The sequence below is a fragment of the Petromyzon marinus genome, chromosome 49 (assembly GCF_048934315.1).
Source record: "Petromyzon marinus isolate PM22_M1 ecotype Great Lakes invasive population chromosome 49, UKy_Petmar_22M1.pri1.0, whole genome shotgun sequence".
Classification (NCBI taxonomy): Eukaryota; Metazoa; Chordata; class Hyperoartia; order Petromyzontiformes; family Petromyzontidae; genus Petromyzon; species Petromyzon marinus.
This window is the reverse complement of record NC_133715.1, coordinates 1,849,613-1,877,448: the sequence shown is the minus strand read 5'-3', so window position 1 is coordinate 1,877,448 and position 27,836 is coordinate 1,849,613. Positions and strand designations below refer to the sequence as shown.

Below are 27,836 nucleotides of genomic sequence, written 5' to 3'. Positions count from 1 at the left end.
TACCTACGTAACTGCTCCGTTTATTAACTTTAATTTTCTACTTCACTCAGATTCGTAATTTCGTTATCACTAATTCGCTGCGGAACTATTAACTAACTGAATATCAATATTGTCAGACTTCGAATCTCGGTATCAACACGCGTGTACGAACGCAACACATAAGCCAAGGCGGGCAGGCGGCTGGGAACAGACAACAGAGCCACTTTGTTGTCGTCCCGCCAAAGAGACTCCACCCACGGATGCAGATGCAGGCTGCCGTCTGTTGACAGGCGACCATCGTTGCGGCTGTAACCTCGCTCCAAAGCTGCTGCTGCTGCTGCTGACGTGTGTGTGTGTATTTGCAGCCTATCGCATGGGATTGCCTAGCCCGATAGGCAGTGATAGACGTAGCACTAGTGTTATATTCTAAAAATAGATCTTCGGTTGACGAGCGAAAGTCAAATAGCAGTTTCGGCCGAAACCAGACCGAAAGTAAAAAATTGACTTTCGGCCGAAACCAAAATTATGCCGAAAGTGGCCATTTGCCAACTTTGGGCGCCGAAACCGAATTTCGGTCGGCCTCTAGCGCATGCCACTGCACCACCACTCCACGTACACAAAGACAAAGATCCCCTTATAGTCTTCACAGACTGTAGGGGCAAGTGCTGTTAGCGAGCACCGATGAAGGCCGGCACAGTACACGAGGGGGTGGGTGGCCAGCACCCCACTCGACCGCCTTTGTCTCCCCAGTGGCGATGTTTACTGGGGTTGTTGGCCGTGAGCGGGAACCGCTAACCGCTCGGCCGCCGCTTCCCCCCACACACGTTCACCTACACACCTGTGTGCGCGCGTGTTTGCGTGTCGCCCCCTCGGCGCGCAGGAGGCCATCATACAGATCATGAAGATGCGCAAGAAGATCTCGAACGCGCAGCTGCAGACGGAGCTGGTGGAGATCCTCAAGAACATGTTCTTCCCGCAGAAGAAGATGATCAAGGAGCAGATCGAGTGGCTCATCGACCACAAGTACATTCGCCGCGACGAGGACAGCATCAACACGTTCATGTACGTGGCGTGAGCGTGCCGCCACGCCCGCGCTCTCGGTGCCTCCGTGCCCCCTCGTGGCGCCGGCGCTTGCTGTAACTCTGGAACACACGGGGAAGGTTCACGCCGTGGCGGGGGGGCGGGGGGGGATTGGCGCCGAGCCGGCGAGCGGGGAGGAGGCGCGTCGTTGTGTTTTTCGTTTCACCGCGGTGCTTTGGGCTGGCCGGCGAGAATTACGAGAGGGGAAAAAAAGGTAAATTTTGTCGTGAGCGCCGGATGCTGTTGGCGAGAGGCTCACCGGGCCTAAGAATTGTTGACTGAAGGACCGCTGCCAGCTTTTGTGTATGTGTGTGTGCACGTTGTTTTGTTTCGTTTGCAAATGCGAATTCTCAGAAAAATGACAAACTCGTGGGGGTGGCTGATAGAAGTGGTTGGTTTTCGCCGGGCTGCAGGATGCTAGCGAGCAAAAACCGCGGCGCGTTCTTGCTTGTTTGCAGCGCGCAGGGCGGAGAGGTTGTCAGGGCTGCAGAGACTCCGGCACGGTTCGTTTTGGGTTAAGGAGACAAGAGGAGTCACCCGTGGGCAGCAGGACAGGCAATCGGTCTCTGCAGTGGGTTTTTGTTATTTTTTTTTTTTTTAATAAAAGTCTGGGTGCACGTGGCTTTACATTTGGTGAGCCGTCCAGTATCGCTGATATAAATCCACACAGGCTGCTAACGACCCCCAGAAGGGACTCGGCGGTGCAGCGACAGCCTGCCGCTCGCCGTCTGCCACGTCGTGCCCTGGAGAAAAAACACGCAAAGTGTACATTGGCAATACAGATGGGTGGAGTATTTAAGACGTCGATGCGACAAGGCCCTGGTGGTGGCGTGGTTTTGAGCGAGCGAGGCCGATAGCCCGCTCCGTGGGCACCGGCTTCTCAGTCTGGCCCGTCGTGTGGCTGCGAGGAGGAAAGTCTCTGACCGGCTCTTGCACAACTGCAGTTATATAGGTACTTTTTTTTTTCTGGCTGAGTCGACCTTAGGGATGCTTCTTGTCAAATGCAGAGGAATACTCGAGAGAGTTGTCATTTTTCGCGATGTTTATGTCGTTTATTTATCTGGGGGAACGCCTCGCCGAGCCTCAAGACACTTCCTGGGAAGGTTCTGCATCAGAATGCTTGGAGCACTTGCTTAATGCGTGGGCTCGCATGTTGGGGGTTAATCCGAGTACCTGGAGAAATTCCACCGTACATTCAAGCAGAAAACTCTGCGCAGACATATCTAGAACCAACACGCTGTACACTAATACCATCTGCTGGACATCTGGCAGCCTGTGATAGGAACGGTGCACTGAACACAGGCTCCGTGATTTGCGGCTTGCGTCTGCGCGAATGTGGGGCGTTGGGTGATTGTGGGGGTTTCCTTTGCTCAGCCGACTGATTTCCCATCGACTGCCCGCTCCACTTTGCCCGGGACACAAATGTCAAACTCGCGATTGTTGGCTCCACGGGGCTTAGTGGATGACCGTCCCAAGTCAAAACGTGTTCGAGTGGAGACGTAAAAAGGAATTGCCTGAGAGTGGGCACTGTTTTTTTTTATAGATATACTGGGCACGTAACATTTCACCCGCCACAATCGATTCGTATGCTCATGGTACATGCATCGAATCGTGCGCGTTAGGAATGCGTTACATGTGTTTATTTCCACTGTCGATTCGGTGTGTTCGAGGGCAAATATAATCCGTCTTGGGAATTAAATCTTTACCCTCCCCCCCCCCCCCCCCCCGATTCGTGACAATTTGTAGAATCGTGGAAGGGGGTGAATCGCTGCATCCGTGTTCGGTGTTGTGTCCACGTACGCACTGCTCAGCACTTGGGTGAATGCTCGTTGTTTTGCAATGCATGCTCTTTCAAGGTTTAAGCAATTCTGGATTGGTTTTTGTTTCGTTATGCTCTCCACCGTGACTGGTTTGGAGGCTGGTGCAATGCGTGGCACCGTGGCGACCACCTTTACATTTGGTACGGGTTGTCGCGACGCACTCTGGGGGTTGACAGGTCACGTTGAGACGTCTTCAAGTCTCCGTGCTCTCCCCCTTTTCTCCCGCTCCGCCAAGCCCATGGTCAGGGCTTCACCCTTTTCCAGTATTTCTCATTTTGCGTAAAATAGACGTTTGTGTTCATCCTATGCCGATGGGCGATTGGTAAACGTGTGAAGCCGAGCTCGCACACTGGTTGTTTCACGATTGCAATTCCACCGAGAGGTAGTTTAATTTGTGCGCCGATGTGAAACGATTTCCGCCAGGGAAACTCGTGATGAGCCAGGGGCAGCGCTGCGGTCAGAGCACTCAAGTAACGAGGTTTGCCAAGTCAACTCACGGTTGTGGATTTATGCGACGCGTCGTTCCTCCGCGTCGATATAACGAGGTAGAAATCAACAGTGGTCGTAATAAAGAGGCTGGCACCCGCCACGGGAATGTGGAATGCCCATCACTGGCTCGGGGCTAATGCTGTTATCAGCTGTTTCTGCGGCGCTTTCATGTACAAAGTGCTTGGGAATTTTTGATCGAGTTTAAAATCCAAACAAAATGGGGGATGGGCGAGACTCCGCAGTGAGCGAGGCGACATTCGCTAGGAGAGCGCCTCCCACAGCCCACCGGCGGCGGCGCAGCGCACGCGGAGTCGCGCCGCGCGGAATTCACGCCCCCCCAGTCGCCCCCCCAGTCGCCCCCCTCACGAAACAACTCGGTCATGGTGGCCAGCAGCAACGGACGGCCCTTTTGTGGGCCAGTGTTCACTTTTGATTCGTTCGCGAAAGCGTCAGTTTTTCATTTGGCAGTGACGAATTGCCGACGTGCGACTTGCCAACGGAGTGTTAAATTATCGTCGCGTGCATGCGCAGATATATACCCTCTTTGTTGTTCTGATTACGAATGAGGTTATGGTTGCTCGAAGTAACTTTTTTTCCCCGCCTACCTAAAATGACACGCTCAAAAAAGTCTCCCCGGGCATCAAGACGGCGAGTGTCCACTTTGTGGCGGCACATTTATATTTGCGCGATCTAACTAAAGAAATCTATATTATGGATTGATATTGAAAGCTCACAAGGAGGTAGGCGTCAGGCCCGGCTCCTCACAGATGGGAGGCCAGTAGAGCCGTTTTGTTGGACCACCTTCACAGTGACCCACCGCGCATAAGCGTGAACTTGGGTGATGCCAAAGGGACATTTGGAGGAGCAGGGCGCACCACACCACTACCCTGAAGCACCAATCCTGGCTCGTGCATTCCCTGCTGCTACGTTCACGCGCGCGCACGCACGCTGCCGGAAGGGTGTGTTCTCGTGCAGGCAATGCCTCGTTGCCACAACAGCAGCAGCACCAGGGCCTGTGTCCCATGCCCCCATGAGGGTCTGTCGGCTCAGCACCCCCCCCACCCATGCCCTGCCTATCCCCCCTCCTCTTTTGGCTGTTGGACGCTGGGGTCAGAAAGTGATCTAAATACAGCAATGTTCTTTTGTTAAGCATGTTGTTGGTGCGGTCGGGTTTATATTTATTCTGTTGAGAACCTCATGATGGCCCAGCAACGTAGTTCTGCACCTGATGGCCAGAGCTCGCTGCCATGGAAACGCAGGCCTGGCTCTAGCACAGGGAGCGCAGCTCACATTGGTCGTGGGGGATGCACCGTGTGGGGTCCACTACCTCGTAACTGCTCTGTGCCGCTGCTGCTTTTAATTGGAATTGTCAAATCGCCAGAGTACATTAGAAGGCCAGTCTCACCCTGCTCACATTAACACCTGTTTGCCCAGGACAGAGTAACAGAAAATGCTGCCCTCTGTATATCTGTCTTTGAATGCCTAATACAACTGGTAGCCACGTGAAATAAAACAATAAAAAATATTCTGCAAGTGTTAAGCAGCGAGTAAATTATACACGGCCAAAGTGTCTCCCTGGTCAAACAATGAAGCGGTGCTCATCTTGGTGGCTCTGGAAGTGGTGAAATTCCACATTCTCCTGGCAGAGGCAGGTCTTGCCATAGCACAACCACAGTTTACTGTCCAACAAAGTGGTGCCCTTTTTCATCCACCCTGGAGAGATTAATGGCAATGGTGATGATGATGATGGCCTTCTGAATGTGATCCAAGCGCTCTTCCACTGAGTGACACCGCCAGATCTAATATTATCCCAGTTTGTGAGTTATTAGCATAGGCTCGTGCAAGGGAAACACGACTTTGTTGATAGCTTCGCCGTGCATTAACTGTCCATGATGCAGTAACTCCCCACCATGCGTTTGTGTTAATGCATTGGTGGCATGCACTTAAAATAAGATGACCCTTCTAGAAACACAAACGGTTCGTGTGTGGTCGTGTGTGTCCCCCGTCACCGAAGCTCGTCAATGAGAAAAAAAAAGACTTTCAATTTACGCAAAAGGTGCGTTGCATCACGGCTCTCAAACGATGTCACAGTGAGGTGGCTACTGTCCGTAATCGACACGTCAATGCGGCGAATTCGCAGAGCTACAACGAAGCACGTGACCGCGTGGGATTGCGTTAACGGAGCTTCAGGCTCGTGTCGAACACGAACGCCCGGTCGTGTTGCGACGAGAGCGGTTTGTCTGTAGTGTTCTTGATTTTGGACTTCTCCCACCCAGCAGAACGGGGAATTCATTGGCCTGGCCCTCGTGACCACAACTGGAGGGGGTGCCCGCTAACTCTAATGCACGCCGTGGGTATGCGAGCGCATGTGGACCGACGGGATTTATCGTCGTAACTCTGCGGGTGTTGGGTGCGCAACAGAAGAAGGCTGCGAGGTTGGAATTCATTGGAGCTTGTTGCCTTAGGTAGAGCCATTTGGGCTTGAGCAATGTGAAGGATCCTTCCGACATCAACATTCTAAACATCTAACACAGGTTTACCATTTTTTCCCAAATCGCCTCTCCAGCGCAAAAGAAAAGTTCACGAATGCCGACGCTGTGGCAATAAGCTTGGGCCTACGTTGTAGTCGTTATTAAGAAAAAAACATTCATCCTGTATCCAGGCCACGTCGCACTCCCTGGCAGTGCGGCGCCTGTGGAAGAAGTTGATACTTCTGAATGTGACCCCTGACAAAACGTGAACACAAACTGATCACCCTTCATGACCTTTCCCTTATAACCGGTTCCCCTGTGCACCAGACGTCTTCCCATGTTGGGGCACACAGTGAACGCTGCATAATGATAACAATAAACTATATATAGTCGGGAGGGGTGTGGTTTGTTTGTTTTGGGGGGGGGGGGGCATGGTTTGGGGTGGGGAAAAATGGGGGAATATGCAATGCTGTAAATAGAGTTTTACTGTGATAGATATAGGAAACAGAGTGATATGGACAACTGCTCGAATCCGAAGAGGAATATTCGGAACTGTGGAATTGAGTGTGTAAGTTATTTTTTCCTTCCAATTAAAGAGAACACTCAAGTTTAAACGACACGTTTTCTAAGTGTGGCTCTTGTACCGTACTCCACGTGAGGTGTGGCTGTGTTGGTGAGAGGCCTGCTGTACATCACACCCGCTGACTGATGGTGAGAGAGGCCTGCTGTACATCACACCTGCTGTGTTGGTGAGAGAGGCCTGCTGTACATCACACCTGCTGACTGATGGTGAGAGAGGCCTGCTGTACATCACACCTGGCTGTGATGGTGAGAGAGGCCTGCTGTACATCACACCTGCTGACTGATGTTGAGAGAGGTCTGCTGTACATCACACCTGCTGACTGATGGTGAGAGAGGCCTGCTGTACATCACACCTGCTGACTGATGGTGAGAGAGGCCTGCTGTACATCACACCTGCTGACTGATGTTGAGAGAGGCCTGCTGTACATCACACCTGCTGACTGATGGTGAGAGGTCTGTGCATCACACCTGCTGACTGATGGTGAGAGAGGTCTGCTGTACATCACACCTGCTGACTGATGGTGAGAGAGGTCTGCTGTGCATCACACCCGCTGACTGATGGTGAGAGAGGCCTGCTGTACATCACACCTGCTGATTGTGAGAGAGGCCTGCTGTACATCACACCTGCTGACTGATGGTGAGAGAGGCCTGCTGTACATCACACCTGACTGATGGTGAGAGGTCTGCTGTACATCACACCTGCTGACTGATGTTGAGAGAGGTCTGCTGTACATCACACCTGCTGACTGATGGTGAGAGAGGCCTGCTGTACATCACACCTGCTGACTGATGGTGAGAGAGGCCTGCTGTACATCACACCTGCTGACTGATGTTGAGAGAGGCCTGCTGTACATCACACCTGCTGACTGATGGTGAGAGGTCTGTGCATCACACCTGCTGACTGATGGTGAGAGAGGTCTGCTGTACATCACACCTGCTGACTGATGGTGAGAGAGGTCTGCTGTGCATCACACCTGCTGACTGATGGTGAGAGAGGCCTGCTGTACATCACACCTGCTGATTGTGAGAGAGGCCTGCTGTACATCACACCTGCTGACTGATGATGATAGAGGCCTGCTGTACATCACACCTGACTGATGGTGAGAGGTCTGCTGTGCATCACACCTGCTGACTGATGGTGAGAGAGGCCTGCTGTACATCACACCTGCTGACTGATGGTGAGAGAGGTCTGCTGTACATCAAACCTGCTGACTGATGGTGAGAGAGGTCTGCTGTACATCACACCTGTGATGATGAGAGGCCTGCTCTACATTGCACCTGCTGACTGATGATGACAGAGGCCTGCTGTACATCGCACCTGCTGTCATGGTGAGAGGCCTGCTGTACATCGCACCTGCTGTGATGATGAGAGGCCTGCTGTGATGGTGAGAGGCCTGCTGTACATCACACCTGCTGTGATGGTGAGAGGCCTGCTGTACATCGCACCTGCTAACTCTGATGGTGAGGCCTGCTGTACATCGCACCTGCTGTGATGGTGAGAGAGGCCTGCTGTACATCGCACCTGCTGTGATGGTGAAAGGTCAGTCACACGGGGAAGGGCCTCATTTGCAGGTGTTGCAGACGAGGCCGACTCAACACTTCACGGCCTTGGCTCGAGTCACCTCAAAGGTGGCTCCGGCTGCCTCATCGCTGCTCTGGCCGCCTATGCAAGTGACTCGGCATACTTCTATCGCGGCTTGGCCACCCTGATGGCTTCAGCTGCCTGCACAGCGGCCCCGGCTGCCTCGACTGCTAATCCGGCCGCTTCCACCGCAGCCCGACCGCCTATACCGCGGCTGAGCCGATTTACCGCTGGGTAGAGGAGCAATTTTAAATATCCGAGGTGATCTTCCCACTTATTTTGGGTTGACGATCCCATGGATGAACTTTCCACCGGTCTATCAGGTCCATGGGCTGAACCCCATCTGTTTGTGGTGCAACTCATGATCACAGCCATAAACTTGACAATCTTAGTTTCCCCCCGCCCCCCACCATGAACTCATCACAGGGTGATTCAGGGTGTCCTTCGAGGCACTCATAGCCCTCAAATGGTGGATTAAAACTTCATTAGATCCAGTCCAAGAGGCTAATGGCATTTCCTTTGTTCGAAATACCCGGAAGGACTCATTTATCCTCATTCCCGTGTAGTGATGCTGCACTTAATCGATTATTGGCAAGTGCCCCTTGGTATTCCGTTAAGCTCCGCTTGCAGAAGCAGGAACCACGGAAGAACATTGTTGGCGTAGATTTCACCATGATGCCAACTGGGTAGTCCGGGTAGTCTGACAAATGGGAGTATATGAAAGCGGGCTTCCTGGGAAAAACATTTTGTTGCCAGGAAGATCGACTTGGCAAGGAACCACCCTGCTCAGCCCTTCAGGATGGTTGACAGTCTGCTCCATCCCGATTGCTCCACCACCAGAATTATACATTCTGAGGAGCAATGTAGAGTATTCCACTAATAATATTTCTCACCCGGAGTGCGATCTACCCCGCAGTCCCACTGGTCACTTCCCAGAGTTCTCTTGTTTTGGATGGTCGCCCCAATTTCTCCCCAGCACTCGTATAACTTGCTTCCGGGATAAATTGGGACCACCTGCAATTCAGATCATTTCCCCTTCCTGGCTCCTAAAGGAGTCATTGGAGATAGTGGTCCCCAATGTTTGCAGGTCGTGCGTTCAATTCCGACCCGAAATGCCTATCTTTTTGGAATTTGCATGTCTCTCCTCGTGGTCGTGTGGATTTTATTCCGGGTACTCCAGTTTTTCTCTAACACATTGAGAATCAAAATGCATTTAAGAGTATTTGGCTGCAATAATTTTCCACATAAGCCACTTCTCGTTGAGCTATCATTTGTAGCCAGTTCGCTACTGAAAAAGAGCTCTCTAGCTCAGTGGGCCTTACCTGGTAAAATAAGCTGGCTATTTTGGCCTATAAAGCAGCTGCACGGTCCTGGACCTACATTCGTGTGGGACCGTTTGGTCCCTTGTGCGACTTGGGCCCTATGTGCCACGATCGTCAGAGAAGGGCCGACTCACCGAGCTGTGGATTTTGTAGCCCGACACTGGGTGGCGGTGGGGGCTTCAAGCGCCGCTTCGAGAACCTGGAGCGCCTTGCCGGCCGCGCTCCGGAGATTCCACTCCCTCATTGCTTTCCCCGCAAATGCAACTCATCGTTGTGTATTTTTTTTACCAGATTTTATCTTTCAATCTGTTTGTACAATACTCTTTGGTTCTTTCGGTAAAGTCACGTAGGTATAAAATATTTTTTTATTTTATAAAAATAAAATGTTTTATTTTATACCTACGTGACTTTATCGAAAGAACCAAAGAGTATGGATTCCTGCAGTCACGAAAGCTTCAAATCATGTTTGTACAATGTTGATATCCCCTCGGGTGGGGGGGGTGATATTACATTTGAAATAAAACCTTGAAACCTGTCGAACTATACTGGCTGGAGGCACTCACTTGATTTGCTGCAAGAGGGGACACGGCACTGACCAGTGCAGGGAAGGAAGGTCAAATTTCCACCGATTGGCCAACTTAAGCCACGGACATAACAATCGCTTAACTCTCAGGCGGCTTGTTGAGCCACGGGGCAAAGCACAAACGTGCCACGGTTGCCATATACATGGGCAGCTTCTAACGATGACCTTCATGATGGCACTCGCCTCTCTTGGTGGTCCTGTGCCAGCGGTGGAAATTCCATATTTCCTATGGCAAGGGCTCGTCAAACACGATGAACCACTGTCGACTTCGCACAATGTGGTACTCGTGTTCTCGACTCGAGGGATGGTGGACTGAATCGCCCCCGAATGGGATGTGAACAAACAGTTTATGGGGGAGTTGGGCACTCTCCCCACAGCGAAATCCAGCAGGGTGCGACACAAACGTGAACCGTTGGCAGCAGGAAACGTTTTGGTCATGACCCAAACAAGACATCGAATCTCGGCAAAAACTTCCCCAAGCGACCATCGGCACACCGTGGTCGTGGAGCCAGGGCAGACGTGGAGACATGGAGGGGTCACCAAGTGCTCGACACCGAACCGTGTAACCTCCCACGAACCACACACCCTCATCTGTAACACTTTCCGTACACTTTATTCACATGTTCTATGTACATTAACGCTATATATTAACCCCTGTTCAAGCAAAGTCAAATAAATAAGAGTTGGTGCAACCTATTTGACCGAACCATGCACATAGAATGAGGATAAAATGTAGCACTTCTCAAACCGTGAGAAAAAAATGTAAATCCACCTTTTATTTGGTTGGGTTTACGATGTTTTGGGAGGTTTTGGTCAAGATAGCGGCACTAGTTGAGTTCATTTGAATTCCCTTCAAAGGGCTTCCGTTGTAAATTCGGTATTTAAAACATAATATATGGATTATATTGACTTTTGTTTACTGTTGGAATGCTCAGTCAACATTGAATATTTTACATGTGAAAGGCTTAACCTTTCTCCGTGCTGTAAACTCTCTACCCAAAACGAGCAATAACACTCTCACCCTCTGCAGCAGCTTAACTCGGCCAAATGTCTAAATTCCACGTTCCCATGCTGGGGGGCACAATCTCCACATAGAGCTACTGCACAATACATTTAATCAATCCTGGAGGGGTAGTGATCATGATGATGATGCCCGATGATGGGCTAAATTGACCCCAAGCTGGGATTCGTACTCTCAACCTTTTAAACTGCAAATCAAACGCCCGAACGACATCATCGGTTCTCGACCGACCACTCGAAACGTGATATTAACAAGTTGTGAAAAAAGAGCGACGGTCCGAGTTATTGTCCCAGCTCCTACGCGCGATATCTAAAGTGGCACGGGGTGGCTGGTACACCGGCAGACCGGTGGGCAAGCCCAGAACCAAAAAGGGTTCTCCACAGCCTCCTCGTGACCGTTTACAATGACGACGTCAACTCAGAGTCTTAACGAGTCGTTAAGCAGATCCACTTTGGTAGGTGCACTCGGAGCGACTTATTTCCCTGCAGTCCCCTCACACAAACACAACTGGCTGCTGCATGGGAGGCTGCATTGGGGTTAGTTCACAGCCATTGTTATTTAACACTGCACAGGAAGACCCACATCCAAGCAGTCTAGTGAGAGAGGGCCGTTACGTGTAGAAAACGGGGCAACAACCCAGCTGCGTTTAAAAAAGACGCAACCTCAACACAAAAATCGAACGGGGCTTTTCTTCTAGCATCCACGCGCCAATCATTGGCGGACCCTAGGGACGCTGTTCCAACTGAAACTTTGTCAGTAACAACGATAAATAAAAAAATTATCACAAATCACTTTCACCACAGTCAGGGATAGACAGCGAGGACTCGGGAGGCACTTCGTCGCGATGCAGGCACGTCGCGATGCAGGCACGTCGCGATGCAGGCACGTCGCGATGCAGGCACGTCGCAGTCCAACCTCTCCACGGAGACCCTTGGGGGTGGCGCGGAAAATCTGCAGCGCCGCCAACGCTTGTGCCACCAAAAATTTAATAAACTGACGTGGAAGTGTCTTAGAGGGCAAGGGCTACTCCACGTAGTGCAGCTTGGCGAGGAACTGCTCAACGTCGACGCCAGGAGGGAAGTAGTCGAGCCTCTGTTTCTTCCGTTTCTGGAGGGAGACAGCAAGTGGTGAACAAGTCGCCAAGGTTAAGCGATAACGAACGCGTAAGAACCGCGGGGATTTCCGGCTACGGGGGACGCAGGGGCCGCGCGAGGGTTTAAATAAATAATGGAGGTGTGGCGCTGGGTGTGGTGGGACGCACGCCTTGCGATGCAGTGCTTTTCGCGGAGGACTGTGAAACTCGCACCTCTGCTCTCAAAACAGATTAATCGGTGAAGCTGCGTGGGGCAGTGGCGCACGAGCACCACAAACCACTCGACATACTCGCCAATAACACCGCGACAGACAACGGAAAAAAACATTAATGGGCGAAGTTTCTGGCAAGGACCCGAGTTTGATCTGAATAAAGTACTTTGCTGGAAATGTCACCATTATTAATTATATATTGTATATGGAGGCAACGGTGTTATGGGCTGATGTGTCGCGTTTTTACCTTTTCAGAACAAGATTATTACAGCGAGCCTTCTGTTTGTAGAGCCAATCGAGATAAATAAATATTTATACTGACAACGAAACGCATGCATGTTGAACTTCTTTCGCACCGCACGTAGTCAACCGTGCTAATCGGAGGTGAGCGGGAAGGACAACGAAACACAAAAAGCAGATTTTAAATAAATTAGTTTTGTCGCCCTGCGAGGAGATCCAGACCCAAGAAAGCCCCATTAAGAGTCTCAACACTCTTTATGGAGGGTCCTATGACAGGATGTTCGGGCCAACGCCAATGTTAAAGAGCGCCCAGAGAAACACTGTGCATCGCACACAGAGTGGGATGACACAAGACGGTTCTCACACACATGGGTTCATAAACTCACTGGCTGCACTCCTTGCAACCGCAGATCCCCTGCGCAAAATCCTCATCATCCACCAGCCCCTTGCATGCACAAAAGGGCCCCCATGTTAGCGAGGACCGATAAAAGGCCAACGCAGCGCAAGAGGGGGCGGTGTGCCCAACACTACGCCCGGCTGCATTTGTCTCCCCAGTATTCTTGTTTACACACCGCACCAGGTACTCATGTACGCCAGATTCAACCTAGGGAAGGGCCCAGGACTGGTTCAGGCATTCGCGCTGGCGAGGAATAGAACTCGGTTCACTGGGTTCATCGTGCAGTGGGCTAATTGCTGCGCCACCGCCTCCACACGTCCCTCCTGCTCACCCCACTCACTCCTCCCGCTCACCCCTCCCACTCACGTTCTTGGCGCTGCCCCCGCGCCTCCTCACGGGCGAGGGGCTCTTGAACGCGTTCGAGTCCTGGGCGGCTTTGCCCGCTGCTGCCGCCGCCGCTGCCTCCTCTGCCGCCGCCCCCCCCTCATCCCCCCTCGCCTTCCTCTTCGTGCCCCTCCTCGTCTCGCCCGCCGGCGCCCTGGCCTGCGCCTCTTCCCCCCCAACCTTCCCCGGCGACGTCCCCGGGCGGGACCCCGGCGACTCGGCGAGGAGGTGGCGCGCCGACCTCCGCGGGGACACGGGCGTGCTGTCCGTTTTGGGCCGCTGCTGCTTCTGCGCCGCCTGCCTGTGCGCCGGCGGCGGCATCGTCACCGCGGCAGAGCCGCCGGCGTCGCGCTCCGCCGGGGAACCCTCGGGCGGCCGGCGAGGCGGAGTGGCGGAGGCGCCACGCGACGTGGCCGCCTGGGAGAGGAAGACGAGCGTCTGGGCGGCCATGCTGACGCTGCTCTCGCTGCCGGCCTCGCTGGCGGGGCTGCGGGCGCACGGGTCCGGCGAGAGCGGGCACAACGCCGCCGGCGTCGCCGGCGCCGCCACGTTCGCCTTCGCAGCGTTCGCCTTCGTGGACGCGGCAGCTGCCGCTGCGGTCGCCTCCTTCCCGACCCCACGGCCCGCCCTCCGCGTCGCCGCTCTCGACGCCACCGCCGCCGCCAGCGCCGCCGGGGCCTCGGCCCCCGCGCTCGCGTCAGACAGCGGTACGGGTCTCTTGATGACAGGCATGACGAGCCGCGGGAACTCCTTGTCGCGCCGCTGCCCCTTGCGGCTGCGCTGAGCCGGTGCGGCGGCGGCGGCGGCGGCGTCCCCCTTGCGGCCGGGCTCCGCGCGAGGGCTGCCCTTGCCCCCCGCTCTGCCCGCTTTCCTGCCGGCCGCCGAGTCCGGGGGACTCTTGGACTTGCTCCTGTCGGCCTTGCCATCGGGCCTGGCCCTGGCGGCGGAGCCTCCCTTGGCGGGGCTCCTGCCGGCGTCGCGTTTGGCCGCCGCCGTCCTCCTCTCTGGAGCGGACGCGGCAACCGCCCCCGCGGCCCTCTCCCCCTTCCCCCTCTTGCCGGGCGCGTGCTTGGCGTCGCCCGTCGCCGCCTTCCTGGCCGGCCGTGCAGGAGACTTGGGCGAGCGTCGCGAGGAGGCGGCGGCGGGCCCAGCGTCGTCCGCCGTTCTCCGGGAGCCGCCCGGCGCCCGCGCGAGGGAAACACCGTCGAAGGTGAGAACGCGCCGGTGAGGGGCGGGTGGCGCCGGGGCGGCGTCCGCGGGGCTCACGCTGCTCCCGCCCTCCCTTTTGGCGTCACGCGGCTCGGGGAGTTTGTGCGCCGACGCCAAAACCTCGACCGGCACGAGGGAATCCTTCTCCTTGCAGCGCTCGAGCCTGCACGCACGGGACGGACGGAGCGGTTGGCGAGCGCCTATCAGCGCCAGCAAGGCGCACGAGGGGTTGGTGGTGCAAGCACTATACCTGGTCACCCCCCACGTTGACGTTTAAAGACTGCATCAGATACAAATTTTTGACCGACTTGGCCCAAGTACTTGGGCCCAAGTACTTGCCAATGATGTTGACCACAGCCAGCAACTGAACGCAGGTGGCTGGGATCATCGTGCGGTGCACAAAAACAACCGTCACAATCTCTTGTGCAACACTGACACGCAGGGCACAGTTGGGCAACGCTCAGCGATACCGTGGCAGGGTACTGACCCAAACAGGACGATACCTTGCGATACGGCCAACAGCACAACATCGCCTCTACTGCGTAGTACACGTTGCGATACGGGCAACAGAACGTCTTCGTCGATTATTATTCACAACCGTGAATTACTGAGGCGCCTCAAAAGACACAACGCAAGGAACTAGCCGCTCATCTCTCATATCAGCGACGACTTTGCCTCACACCCCAGAGTCTGCTTTCTCGACAAACCTCCCTCCAAACTCGTTGCATGTAAATCCCCGGACACACACACACACACACGGCTGGCCGCTCTCTCCGGCCACGAGCAACAGGGTTCACACAACCCCACGTGGGCTCACCGGTCGGCCAGGTTGCAGATGCGACTCATCCCCGACACCAGCGAGGAGCCTGCTGGTGACAAAGAGACCGGCCGGGTGGCTCACGTCATTTCACCTGCGGTGCCGTGCGGCGCTAACGACTAAAACTGCTCTCGCCTCCATTCGGAATAAAATAATATATTTGCGGTCAAATCATCAGGCGAGTAAAACTAATGCAGCGTGGTACGGCCTCCCCTCCCCCCCCACAAACCCGATGCAACTTTCGTAGAACGAACGTTGCCGATTTACTGCTACTACTACTTCTTTCTGAGGAGTGGCTGGAGGGTGGCCTTTTTTTTACCTGACACGATGAGGGGCTGCGAGGTGGGCGAGGAGATGACCGTGATGGTGGTGGTGGCGGTGGAGGTGCTGGGGGCCGGGGAGAGCAGCACGTGGCTCACGCCGGGCGAGATGGCGATGGGTTTGGACGGGGTTGACGCGGCGAAGCGGGACTTCCTCGTGTGCGCAGCGCCGGCAGCAGCAGCAGCAGCAGCAGCCACGGGCTGTCGAGGCGGCGACAGCTGCACGATCTGCGAATTCACACGGAGGGCGGTTCAACCGGCGGGGGCAGGGGGGCGGGTGGGGCGGTGAGGAGAGACGGCAACGCGTTCTCAAAATGGCGGGCTACTATGGTGGAGTTTTATCGGCTCGAGGGCCAGGGCGCTGCCACGCGCTGTCGCCGCCTCACCTGGTGAGGCAGCAGCGACAAAGTCCGCGGAGGAGAACCCAGCATGGAGAGCACCCCCACCACGCCCTGCAGCACGGGGCGCACCAAGAACGCAGGGCCCGTATCTAGACACGCGGGCAGAGGCACGGACACGCAACCCACATCGAGACACGCGGGCAGAGGCACGGACACGCAACCCACATCGAGACACGCGGGCAGAGGCACGGACACGCAACCCACATCGAGACACGCGGGCAGAGGCACGGACACGCAACCCACATCGAGACACGCGGGCAGAGGCACGGACACGCAACCCACATCGAGACACGTGGGCAGAGGCACGGACACGCAACCCGCATCTAGACACGTGGGCAGAGACACAGCAAACGTGACTGGACAGACACACTGCTCAATGGGCAACGTCCCTCCTCCGGTGCAGGAATTCCTGTCCACCGATTCCCATGAGCTCGGTGTCTCTCGGTGTCATTATGAATACTCCAAGAGACACTCAGCCCCGGGGTTTTGGACTGTCTCAGCAGTTCTATCTGAGTATCGGGCAAAGCAATGAAACCATAACTAAACTATTTATTTATTTTACTAGGTAAGGCCCACTGAGCTCTTTTTCAGAAGCGACCTGGCCACAAATGATAGCTCAACAAAGCAGCCAAATAGTCGAAACGCACATCTCCTCTAAATTTGGAGTGAAAAAAACAGAGGCCTCGGAGAAAAATTCACGCGACCACGGGGAGAGAGACATGCAAACTCCAAATATACAAACATCAGGGTCGGAATCGAAACTACAACTTTCCTGTATACCAGGCGAGGTAATTAACATCTATGCATCCCTATAGAGAGAACAACACCCAGACCCAGGCATTGAAGCCAACATCTCAGCAAGGATCCCTGAGCCTCTCACACCACCGTTACAAACCACCTGCGGGCAAGAGGAAAGGCTTCAAGACAGAAGGGCTCAAAAACCTAGGAGGCCGGAGGTGACGGCATTGTCTTCATTACGGCCAGTAGCGGCCCGGCCGGTGCCAACGTGCCACCTACCCGGCGACGTGATGATCCCTGGCGGTATCACCGTCCCGCGCATGGTGAAGTTCTTCGGCGGCGATGTCGTTAGGAAATGGGTGGCGGTCGACACGGTGACCGTTGCCGCGGGAACGGCGATGTTGCCCATGGCGAGTGGCGGGGGATGCGGCGGTGTGCTCGGCACCAGGGTCCCCCAGAATCCGTCCGTCGCGATGGCGCAGAGTGACGCGTCAGCGTTCCTGGAGATGGTGACTCCGCAGACCGCAGTGGTGGCTAACGGGGTAGAGACTACTGGACAGGTAGACACAGAGACATGCGACGTAGAGACATGTAGACCACGCTGGGCAGTTCGGGTCGGTAAAGGGGAGTGTGACCTGGACCGGTTAAGACATCACTCGCCACCGATGTTAGCAGCCACGGCTGTGATCCAAACTCGGGTGGATGGATTCATAGCACGGCGCGCGAACCACTGCACCACCACTCGCCCCCCTCTACGAATTCTCCAAAAACCTTTAAGGCCTCATACTCTTTGGTTCTATTGGGTAAAGTCACGTAGGTAAAAAATAAAATAACAAAAATCACGACGTTTCGGCCACAACACAAGCGGCCTTCATCAGGTGAAGGGACGAGACTGTCTGGAGGACAGCGCTGGAGCGAACACAGCCAAGCTCAGACCGCGGCCTTTAAGCTGTGTGAGAAGAAAACAAAGCGCCTTGACAAAGGAATTAGCATATAATTTAGCATTGAAATGGCTCATTGAAATAGCTAAGTTAAAGTATACACATCCGCAGAGGCACCCCTTGACAAAGGAATTAGCGTAGAATTTAGCATTGAAATAGCTGAGTGATTAGCTTGTAACTGGTCACAGAAATATCTATGTTAAAGTCAGAGCATATACATTCACCGAGGCACCTAGTACAAATCAAACAGGAGAATTTAGCGAAACACAACCACGCTCAGACCGCAGACCTTTAAACTGTGTGCGAGCAAACAAGGTATCCTGACAAAGAAATTAGCATAAAAATTAGCATATGATTGGCCGATTTTAGAAAAGAGGTGGTGTACGTGCCGGTGGACTTGCCGTTTGGCGCGGGGGGGGGGGGGGGGAGTTTACCTATTGATGGTGTGAAAAGGGAATTTATAAGAGCTGCGAAAGTTTGGGGTACCACTACTTGAAAAATATACTGTACCATTGAAATTACTTTAAGGCCTCCACGAACTCTGTGCCTGTGAGTTGCATTCGCTGCCTGCACCCGCTCGCTGCCTGCTCGTACTCACTGCCTGTGCCCACTTGCTGGCTGTGCGTACTCCCTGGCTGTGCCCACTTGCTGGCTGTGCGTACTCCCTGGCTGTGCCCACTCGCTGGCTGTGCGTACTCCCTGGCTGTGCGTACTCGCTGGCTGTGCCCACTTGCTGGCTGTGCGTACTCCCTGGCTGTGCCCACTCGCTGCCTGTGCGTACTCCCTGGCTGTGTGTACTCGCTGGCTGTGCGTACTCCCTGGCTGTGCCCACTTGCTGGCTGTGCGTACTCCCTGGCTGTGCGTACTCGCTGGCTGTGCGTACTCCCTGGCTGTACCCACTTGCTGGCTGTGCGTACTCCCTGGCTGTGCCCACTCGCTGGCTGTGCGTACTCCCTGGCTGTGCGTACTCGCTGGCTGTGCCCACTCGCTGGCTGTGCGTACTCCCTGGCTGTGCCCACTCGCTGGCTGTGCGTACTCGCTGGCTGTGCGTTCTCGCTGGCTGACCTCTGCATCTGTGCGAACTCACCAGGCGGTGGCGCGGCGGCCAGCACGTGCAACTGCTCTGGAGTGGATGGGTGCCGCTGACGCTCGCCACCCCGTGGTTGCTGGGGGCAGCGTCTGTCGGCGGGAGGCAGCGCTGCCCTGATCGCTGGCGCCCCCAACGGTGACGCCGTGACCACGTGTCGCTCCAGCCTACGCCGGGGAGCGGCACGCGGCGGCGGGTGAGGTTCATCAATTAGCATGGTTGGCGTTGTATAGTTCGTAAAAAGTTCAACGTACATACGTAGACTCTTCAGTGCAGCCACAGATATATTCACAAATATGTACACCTCCGCGATGAAAGGCAGCAGCCCTTTTGTCCATCCACTGCTGGCTGAAGGCCTCCCCATGCTATGTGGAACATGCTATCGAGTTTGATATGTATAGAGCACCTTAGCTCAAGGTGCTCTAGAACAGAGTTTAAAAGCGGTACCAAAAATCTAGCGATTTAGATGGCAGGGACGTGCAAGGGGTGAGAAATTAGTGTCCATAACAGAGAGCACCGTGGGGTCACGAAAAGATAGGAGAGGGACGGGAAGGAATGGAGGGGTGAGGGGAGGAAAAAGGAAGAGAATAGGCGATAAAGAGGAGGCGAGGCTTTAAGAGAGGGACAGAATGAGGTTAAGGAGCAGGACTCTTTAACGTACAGGGGCAATGTTGAGTCTATGGGCAATGTTGAGTCTATGGGCAATGTTGAGTCTATGGGCAATGTTGAGTCTATGGGCAATGTTGAGTCTATGGGCAGTCTTCTTGGTTCTTTTGGTAAAGTCAAGTAGAAGGGAAATAATCAAATAAAATGTGAGAATTTTATTTTATTATGTTTTATTTCATTATTTCCCTTCTACGTGACTTTACCAAAAGAACCAAGAAGATGAATCCCTGCAGTCACGAAAGCTTTAAATCGAAATCTATGGGCAGTGTTGAGTCTATGGGCAGTGTTAGTCTATGGGCAGTGTTGTCTATGGGCAGTGTTGTCTATGGGCAGTGCTATTTAATGTACAGGGGAAGTTGATGCCAGTGGTAGGGAGCAAGGAGGGAGAAAGAAAAAAAAAACGAGATTGGGCACAGGGAGGTAATTTGACCATACTTCACCACACTGGTCAGTGCGGGTTGGTTATCTTATTTAACTGTCTACTTCCTCGCCGTGCCCTTGCGAGGGACCTCACCTGCACTGCTGGGGGGTGAGGGGCCTCCCTGGACTGCCGGGGTAGGGGTACCCACCACCCGCATCCGAGGTCGCCGCACTCTCGCCCGTGATGGACGACACGGCGCTCCGGAGCTCCACATCGCTGGCCCACGCGCCGCCCGCCACCTCCCTGCCCGCCGAGTCCGGCGCAGCCGCCGGTGCCGCCGGGCGGCGAGCAGCCTCCACGGACGCCGGCGTTCCCTCAGAAGCCCCCGGCTGGGAGGGCCCCGCGGGAGTCACGGCGGAGGCGGGGGCGGCTGCCGCGGTCGCTTCGGCGCCCGCCAATTTCTTCCCCTTCGCACTTTTGCGTGGGTGCTTCTTCTTCGCCGGTGTCCCCGTGGCGCCGTCGGGGGCGCCATCCGCCGCACCTCCGCTGCCCCCCATGACCGACTCGACGTTGGCACCGTCTCCTTGCCCGACGGGCGCCGCCGCTTTAACCCCCACGGCCGGATCGACTACGGCGCCCTGACTTCCTGTGGCGTCTTTGCCGGCCCCGTGCTTTTTGGGGGAGATTTTGGGGGAATTTTTTACACTCGATTTCGTGGAGGATCGGGGCCTGCCCAGCCGCTTGCCGGGGAGCGCAACTCTGGTGGGCGGCTTTGCCCGCTTGGATTTTGCCGCCCTGCCGTCGACCGGTTTATCCCGCACTTGCGTGCGAATGGCCGTGGCGAGGGTTTCATGGGCGAGGTGGGCGGGAGGCATCGGGACACCGCACGACTTGTCTGTGGGCAACCAAACAAACGTTACAACCACAAAGCGCGATTACTCAATGGCATTTTGTGACATTGTCAAATGTCACACCGTCTCAACGTTTTATTTTGTAGTGTTGTACGTCAACATATTTTCATTTTATCTTCAAAAACATTTTTTTATTTCTAGTAGCCCAGATGAAGTAGCATAAGGCGATGCGGTTGTGCATTGTTAACACTTGTGCCTCACAGCAGAAAGGACCTGAGTTCGATTCATTTTTATGGTGTGTCTGCACTCCTATTCTGAATGGGTTTCCGACAGGTTTTCAGTTTCCTCCCACAGATAAAAGCATACAATGCCAGAATCGGACTGGAGGAATCCAATTAGCTATGAAACTAATTTTCACAGATGTCCAGTAAGTAAACAGATAAGGAATTATTATTCGTAGTAGTATGTACAATTGGGTGACAGCTCCTCCAGTGATACCCTAGTTGCCTGAAACTCCCTCTCACTATGCGTCTAGTGTATGCATGTGAAGTTGACGTTCCGGGCGGTATTTCCAGGGGGCATCGCGGGTATCGTGCTGCATTCTTCTTCCTGGTCTCCGAGCTTAGAGCTCAGATGCTCCAGCGCTAGGATTGGGTCGAATTAATTCAGCCATTGCTTACGGAGGGCGAATTTCGTGATTCTTCCACGTACTCAATAAGGTTTTCCTGGTCACTATATTGAAATACCTTAAGAAAGTGTTCTGTTCTCGAGTCAGCCCCACTTCTCTTAGGCCCCAAGGGTAGTTTCCACACTGATATGGACAGATGCATTGTCAATCTGATAAAAAAAAAACCCATTGCATGTTGACAGAGCTCAGCATTAGCCAGACATGACCAGAAACGTATGTATGTTGAACTTCTTTCGCATAGTACGTAGCCGAATATGCTAATCAAAGGTGCGGGAGGGAGACACCAAACTAAACACACTAAAAGAAACCCCTCCTACTCGGAGCGTGCCCGTCGATGCTCGTGACCTTATCCCCGCACTCACCTTGCGCCTCCCCCGCCCGCCCTTCATAAATAAAATCTCACTTCTTCTGCAAATTCTCAAAATGTATTTCTCCCTCGCTGTAGAGCGCGTGAAAGCAAGCTAAAACACAGCGACGCAAGTGAAGGCGGTGGCGTCAAGCACGAATATAATCCCGAGGGGCATATAGTCTGGCTCTATGAGCCTCAACTAGGAACACCGAACCCCATTAATAGAGGGTGCCTTGGGCACAAGGCTTCGTTGGGGGTACATATTTGTGAGCTATATGGTGGACATCAGAGGGCAATAGTTGGTTGTAATGTGTATCTTGGGACTGTTCTTTCTGTTGTTTTGCTGCCTTGCCCAAGCCTGGGAATTTGTGTACTTATGCAAGTTTAACTTAAACTTCATCTATTTTTACGTATTTATATTTAGCGATTTGCCTACCTTACCTATACTTTGCACTCCCATCGATTTTTGTATTGTTGTTGTAACTTTATGACCCCTTGTTCCTTCTGGATATCTGTGAAAAAGTGCTTCATAGGCTTATCTAATTTCTCCAGATAAATATTTTTATTCTACGCTGCCACGTCCATGCTCCCAACCTTCACCGCACTGTTCAAGCGTGGTCAAGTATCCTCAATTAACTCCCACAACCCGCACGGGAAGGAAAGCCCTCATCCAACGGTGGACTAAGGAAAGAGGATTTACAAGAATCGGTCAGGTAACCACCGTCCCTTTCCACTGCTGCCTTGTACCACTACCAGCAGGAAATACATTTTTCACCCCCTTCAGCATCCTTTGAGAGGTCAGTTGGACCCACAAAGGTTCATAATGCCACTACGGTGTAAATCAGAATCTATCCCTTGTTTGCACCTCCAGTTAGCACGGATGGCTACGTACGGTGCGAAAGTAGTTCAACATACGTACATAAATACACGGCAGTGCCGCAGCAGCAGCCTGCCCCCAGCACCGGTGGAGACTGCCGTGCGGCGCCGCCTGCATGGGCGAGGACTCACCGTGCGACTCGTCCCCGAGGCACACCTCGCCGCCCACGTCCTGGTAGTCGTGCGTGCACTGGCCCTGCTCCCTCACGTCGTCTCCCTCCCCTCCATCCCCTCCCTCCCCACTCTTCCCAACCTCCCCTCCGTCCCCGGCGTGTCGTTCTGTCTCCTCCTCGCCCATCTCCGTCACCTCCTCGCCCATCTCCGTCACCTCCTCACGTTGTCGACCCTGGTCAGGGTTTGCGTCGTCGTCGTCGTCGTCGTCGTCGTCGCCGTGGCCTTCGTCGTCCGGCCGCCGGGGGTCAGCGCCACCCAATATCTCCTCCTCCCCTACCTCCCCGTCGGCCGCCCCCTCTTCGGCCTCATCCATCTCCTCGTTGCTTTCGTCTTCACCTCCCGACGAGCCGCCCGGCGTTCCTGCGCAACCAACCGCACAGCGACCCGACTGCGGTGAACCACGCACCCTCGTTGGGAAGTCAACAGTGGTTGTCCTCGATGGAGATGCTTGCGCCTGCCAAGGGAATTTCTGCCACTGTGGCTCAGGACTGTAAAGGGCACGAGAGAACCGCCTCCATGCTCATTCGAGCAGGAGATCACCTTCCCCGGATACAAACGCAGTTTTCGTCGCTGGTAATGACGGGTTCAAGGCCAGGAGTTAAACCCAAGGTTTGTGCCAATATCGCGCACCTCATTTTTTCGGTTTCACATCTGCACAGACTACCCGTGCTGACATGATTTGTTCATTATCAAAGTAAAATTGCAGGTTTTTTTCTACTTGAATAGCAAGTCATCAAATACGTGATAGAGAGTGAACGTGCTTCTTTAATTGAGAAAAGGTGCAACAACTTGGGAAAAAGAGGCGACTGATAGTGCTGTTTGTTGCTGGCCTCTGGGCCTGTGCTCAGCAACTGCGTTTGAACACAAAATCCCCATGGCCAGGTGGCCCCCCACCCACCCAAGTCGAAGAGCTGGAAGAGAGAGTGGAAGGCGGGGTCGGACTGCGTGAGCGTCACGATGTCTCGGATCGACTCCTGGCTCATGTTACACTCGCCCTGCACACGAGGGGGGCGGGGGCACGGAGCATGGGCGTGAAACAACAACAATAGCGGCAGCCGCCTTTCGCCACTAAGTGGCGTTGACCCCAGCACAGCGCTTGTGCCAGGCGAGGTGCGCTTTGAAGTTGTCGCGTGAAGTGCTGGCAGGAGGTCAAGGGGCAGACCTAGGTGCCATGGGTTGACTGCCTGAGATGACTGCATCATCATCAGAATATGTATTTATACTGGAAGAATCCAATGAGCTATAAAGCTCTTTTTCACAGATGTCCAGTAGAAGATCTGACTGGCAGATGCACCCACCTGTGTTGCCCATGGTGACAACTCGCTGTGGTCTAGCCGCCCAGTGCTCTGCTCATTGTTGGGCGTAAAATAAAGACAAAGATCCCTCGTAGAGCCCTAACAAACTGTTGGGGAAAGTGCTGTAAGCGTGCACCTACCAAGGCCGGAACGCCACACGAGAGGGTTGGTGGCCAGCACCACGCGCAGCCGCCTTTCATCTCTCCAGTGGTGATGTTTACACACCTCAACAGGTACCTAAGGGAGGCCCAGGACCTGTTTAGATAATCACTAGTGTTGGCCGTAAGCGGGAATCAACCTTGGGTCGCCGGGTTCGTAGCGCAGCATGCTAACGGCTAAGCCAGTGCTCCCCACGCGCATGCACACACACGCGTGCAGGCCTTGCCTTCACGACCATAGCTTCCCAACTTCCACCTCTGGCACCAAATGGCAGCGGGAGGATAGGAAATGTGGAGAGAGCGGGAGGCTCACTGCAGATTGAGCGTGGGGCCTCTGCTCCTAGGCTGTTCCTGGACTGGCAGGACGCAGCTCCAAGTGGTCATGGAAGCAAGGCATCAGTTGCGGTTCCCCTCCACACGTGCCGGTTTGACCATTTCATATGGTCGATTGAAGAGCGTAGAGCGTCTATTAAGAGATTCGGTTCCAAGTGATTTAGCCACTCAATTTCTTTGAGAGTTGGCGAAATGCAGACACACCGCCTTCAAATGTATGTTTGCGGAACTGTGAAGTTACACGGTGGTCCACGGTTTGGAGCATGTGTAGTGACTGTGAATGTTACTGTGTGGCGCCGGCCTTGCGAGGCCACGGCGGATAATGTTGTCATTATGTGCAACCCGGTTACTGGGCGTAGTACCAGCCCTAGCGGGGCTTGAGCGAGCACTGGTTAGCGCAGAGGCACCACGTACAGTGTGCGGTGCGGGCTCCCAGTGAGGGAGCGAGAGAGAGTGTCAGCCAGCCAGAGTTACGTTGGGGCATGATACGCTGGTTGACCTGCCGACACGTGACCGGATGATATTGGTGGGGGGCCACCGGTGGACGGGGGCCGCTGGGCGGTCACGTGGTATAGAGGAGCTCTCGGGAGCCTTCGGGAAGGAGCTCGAGAGATCTAGAAGGTGGGCGGGGCAAGAGGCGGAGCCAGCCCCAGCCCAGGCCGATATAACGGGGGCACCGTGTGGGCCTCGGGGTTCTTGATTTTTGGCGAATGAAGATCCACGTCGGGTTGAAGAAGCCTCTAGCCACGTGGTCCGGGACCCAGCTCGTGGTCCGGACCGGGATAGCAGGACCGTGTCTAGTTCTGTCGTAGCGTGGTTATATGGGCGTGTAGGTTACGTTATGTTGAGTTGATGTAATAAATAGTGTTGCTCCCAAGACAACGTCTGCGACTCAGTTGGACTCACTGCACATGTATCCAGTCGCCTACAGGAGAGAGATTATTTTATTCTCCCACTTGTGCATTAGGTGGCCACATCTTCCGTGGTTTGTGCGGATCCGGTTAAACGCCACCCATGGAAGATGGGAGTCGGGCGGTGTGATGCTGGGGTCGTTGATCAGGTGTTGGTTGGGCACGTCATTTGTTTAAATTCATTCTGTTTAAACTAAACTATTGTACAGTGAGGGAAAAAAGTATTTGATCCCCTGCTGATTTTGTACGTTTGCCCACTGACAAAGAAATGATCAGTCTATAATTTAATGGTACGTTTATTTGAACAGTGAGAGACAGAATAACAACAAAAAAATCCAGAAAAACGCATGTAAAAAATGTTATAAATTGATTTGCATTTTAATGAGGGAAATAAGTATTTGACCCCTCTGCAAAACATGAGTTAGTACTTGGTGGCAAAACCCTTGTTGGCAATCACAGAGGTCAGATGTTTCTTGTAGTTGGCCACCAGGTTTGCACACATCTCAGGAGGGATTTTGTCCCACTCCTCTTTGCAGATCTTCTCCAAGTCATTAAGGTTTCGAGGCTGACGTTTGGCAACTCGAACCTTCAGCTCCCTCCACAGATTTTCTATGGGATTAAGGTCTGGAGACTGGCTAGGCCACTGCAGGACCTTAATGTGCTTCTTCTTGAGTCACTCCTTTGTTGCCTTGGCCGTGTGTTTTGGGTCATTGTCATGCTGGAATACCCATCCATGACCCATTTTCAATGCCCTGGCTGAGGGAAGGAGGTTCTCACCCAAGATTTGACGGTACATGGCCCCGTCCATCGTCCCTTTGATGCGGTGAAGTTGTCCTGTCCCCTTAGCAGAAAAACACCCCCAAAGCATAATGTTTCCACCTCCATGTTTGACGGTGGGGATGGTGTTCTTGGGGTCATAGGCAGCATTCCTCCTCCTCCAAACACGGCGAGTTGAGTTGATGCCAAAGAGCTCCATTTTGGTCTCATCTGACCACAACACTTTCACCCAGTTGTCCTCTGAATCATTCAGATGTTCATTGGCAAACTTCAGACGGGCATGTATATGTGCTTTCTTGAGCAGGGGGACCTTGCGGGCGCTGCAGGATTTCAGTCCTTCACGGCGTAGTGTTACCAATTGTTTTCTTGGTGACTATGATCCCAGCTGCCATGAGATCATTGACATGGAGCCCCAGGCCGAGGGAGATTGACAGTTCTTTTGTGTTTCTTCCATTTGCGAATAATCGCACCAACTGTTGTCACCTTCTCACCAAGCTGCTTGGAAATGGTCTTGTAGCCCATTCCAGTCTTGTGTAGGTCTACAATCTTGTCCCTGACATCCTTGGAGAGCTCTTTGGTCTTGGCCATGGTGGAGAGTTTGGAATCTGATTGATTGATTGATTGCTTCTGTGGACAGGTGTCTTTTATACAGGTAACAAGCTGAGATTAGGAGCACTCCCTTTAAGAGTGTGCTCCTAATCTCAGCTCATTACCTGTATAAAAGACACCTGGGAGCCAAAAATCTTTCTGATTGAGAGGGGGTCAAATACTTATTTCCCTCATTAAAATGCAAATCAATTTATAACATTTTTGACGTGCGTTTTTCTGGATTTTTTTATTCTGTCTCTCACTTTTAAAATAAACCTACCATTAAAATTAAAGACTGATCATTTCTTTGTCAGTAGGCAAACGTACAAAATCAGCAGGAGATCAAATACTTTTTTCCCCTCACTGTATTATCTCAGGTAAAGCCCGCTGGCCAGGAGATCCAGCCACACAGGACAGCTCATCAAAGTGGCTGGTACGATCGTGTGGGAATTTATAGTCGCCAAATAATCTAAACCCGTGTTTCTAAACGTGGAGGGAAAAACTGGGGAGAACTTGCGAAGTCCATATATAGACAGGCATTGTCAGGGTCGAAATCAAACCCACGGTCACGGTGGCGAGACGCTATCTTCCTCGCCTGGCATGCAGAGGATCGGGGATTCAATGCCAACCCTGATACCTCTATACTTGGAGTTTGCATGTTCTCCCCATGGTCGTGTAGATTTTTTCCGGGCCCTCTGTTTTTCCCCCCCACATTAGAAACATGCATTAGGATTATTTAGATTATTTTGCTCCAATACCTTTCAACATAATAAGCCACTTTGTTGTGAAGAAGGCTTGCGAGGACTTTGTTGTGGCTTATCATGGTCGCTTCTGAAAAATAAGTAAATACCTCAGTGGGCTTTACCTCATAAGATAAAAAGTTTAGTTTTATTTTTTTTGAGCAATTTGTTTACCTTTCCTATACTTTGCACTCCTATCGTGTTTTTGCATTGTTTGTTGTAACGTTCTGACCCCGTGCCCCAACTGGACATCTGTGAAAAAGAGCCTCATAGCTCATTGGATTCCTCCAGTGTAAATAAT

The 27,836-nt window shown here is 53.4% G+C and overlaps 2 protein-coding genes across 5 annotated transcripts in view; one reads left to right on the top strand and one right to left on the bottom strand.

Moving 5' to 3' along the window:
- Window positions 1–6,456, top strand: part of CUL5 (cullin 5) — a 33,891-nt gene extending 27,435 nt beyond the window's left edge. Inside the window, exon 19 of the mRNA XM_032972846.2 lies at window positions 860–6,456. Coding sequence (XP_032828737.1) covers window positions 860–1,054 — 195 coding nt within the window. The 3' untranslated portion in view covers window positions 1,055–6,456. The remainder of the gene's footprint in view (window positions 1–859) is intronic.
- Window positions 6,457–10,502: 4,046 nt separating this feature from the next.
- The window catches only part of LOC116952888 (uncharacterized), a 33,548-nt gene continuing 16,214 nt past the window's right edge, over window positions 10,503–27,836 (bottom strand). For 2 of the 4 annotated variants that reach the window (XM_032972558.2, XM_076074575.1), the window contains exons 11-20: window positions 23,632–23,728; window positions 22,692–23,093; window positions 19,949–20,690; window positions 18,769–18,935; window positions 17,020–17,292; window positions 15,988–16,091; window positions 15,601–15,829; window positions 15,282–15,333; window positions 13,238–14,627; window positions 10,503–12,036 (exon numbers count right to left, since the gene is read on the bottom strand). In XM_032972558.2, coding sequence (XP_032828449.2) covers window positions 11,953–12,036; window positions 13,238–14,627; window positions 15,282–15,333; window positions 15,601–15,829; window positions 15,988–16,091; window positions 17,020–17,292; window positions 18,769–18,935; window positions 19,949–20,690; window positions 22,692–23,093; window positions 23,632–23,728 — 3,540 coding nt within the window. In that variant the 3' untranslated portion in view covers window positions 10,503–11,952. The remainder of the gene's footprint in view (window positions 12,037–13,237; window positions 14,628–15,281; window positions 15,334–15,600; window positions 15,830–15,987; window positions 16,092–17,019; window positions 17,293–18,768; window positions 18,936–19,948; window positions 20,691–22,691; window positions 23,094–23,631; window positions 23,729–27,836) is intronic. The other 2 variants (XM_032972559.2, XM_032972560.2) reach the window with 2 other exon arrangements.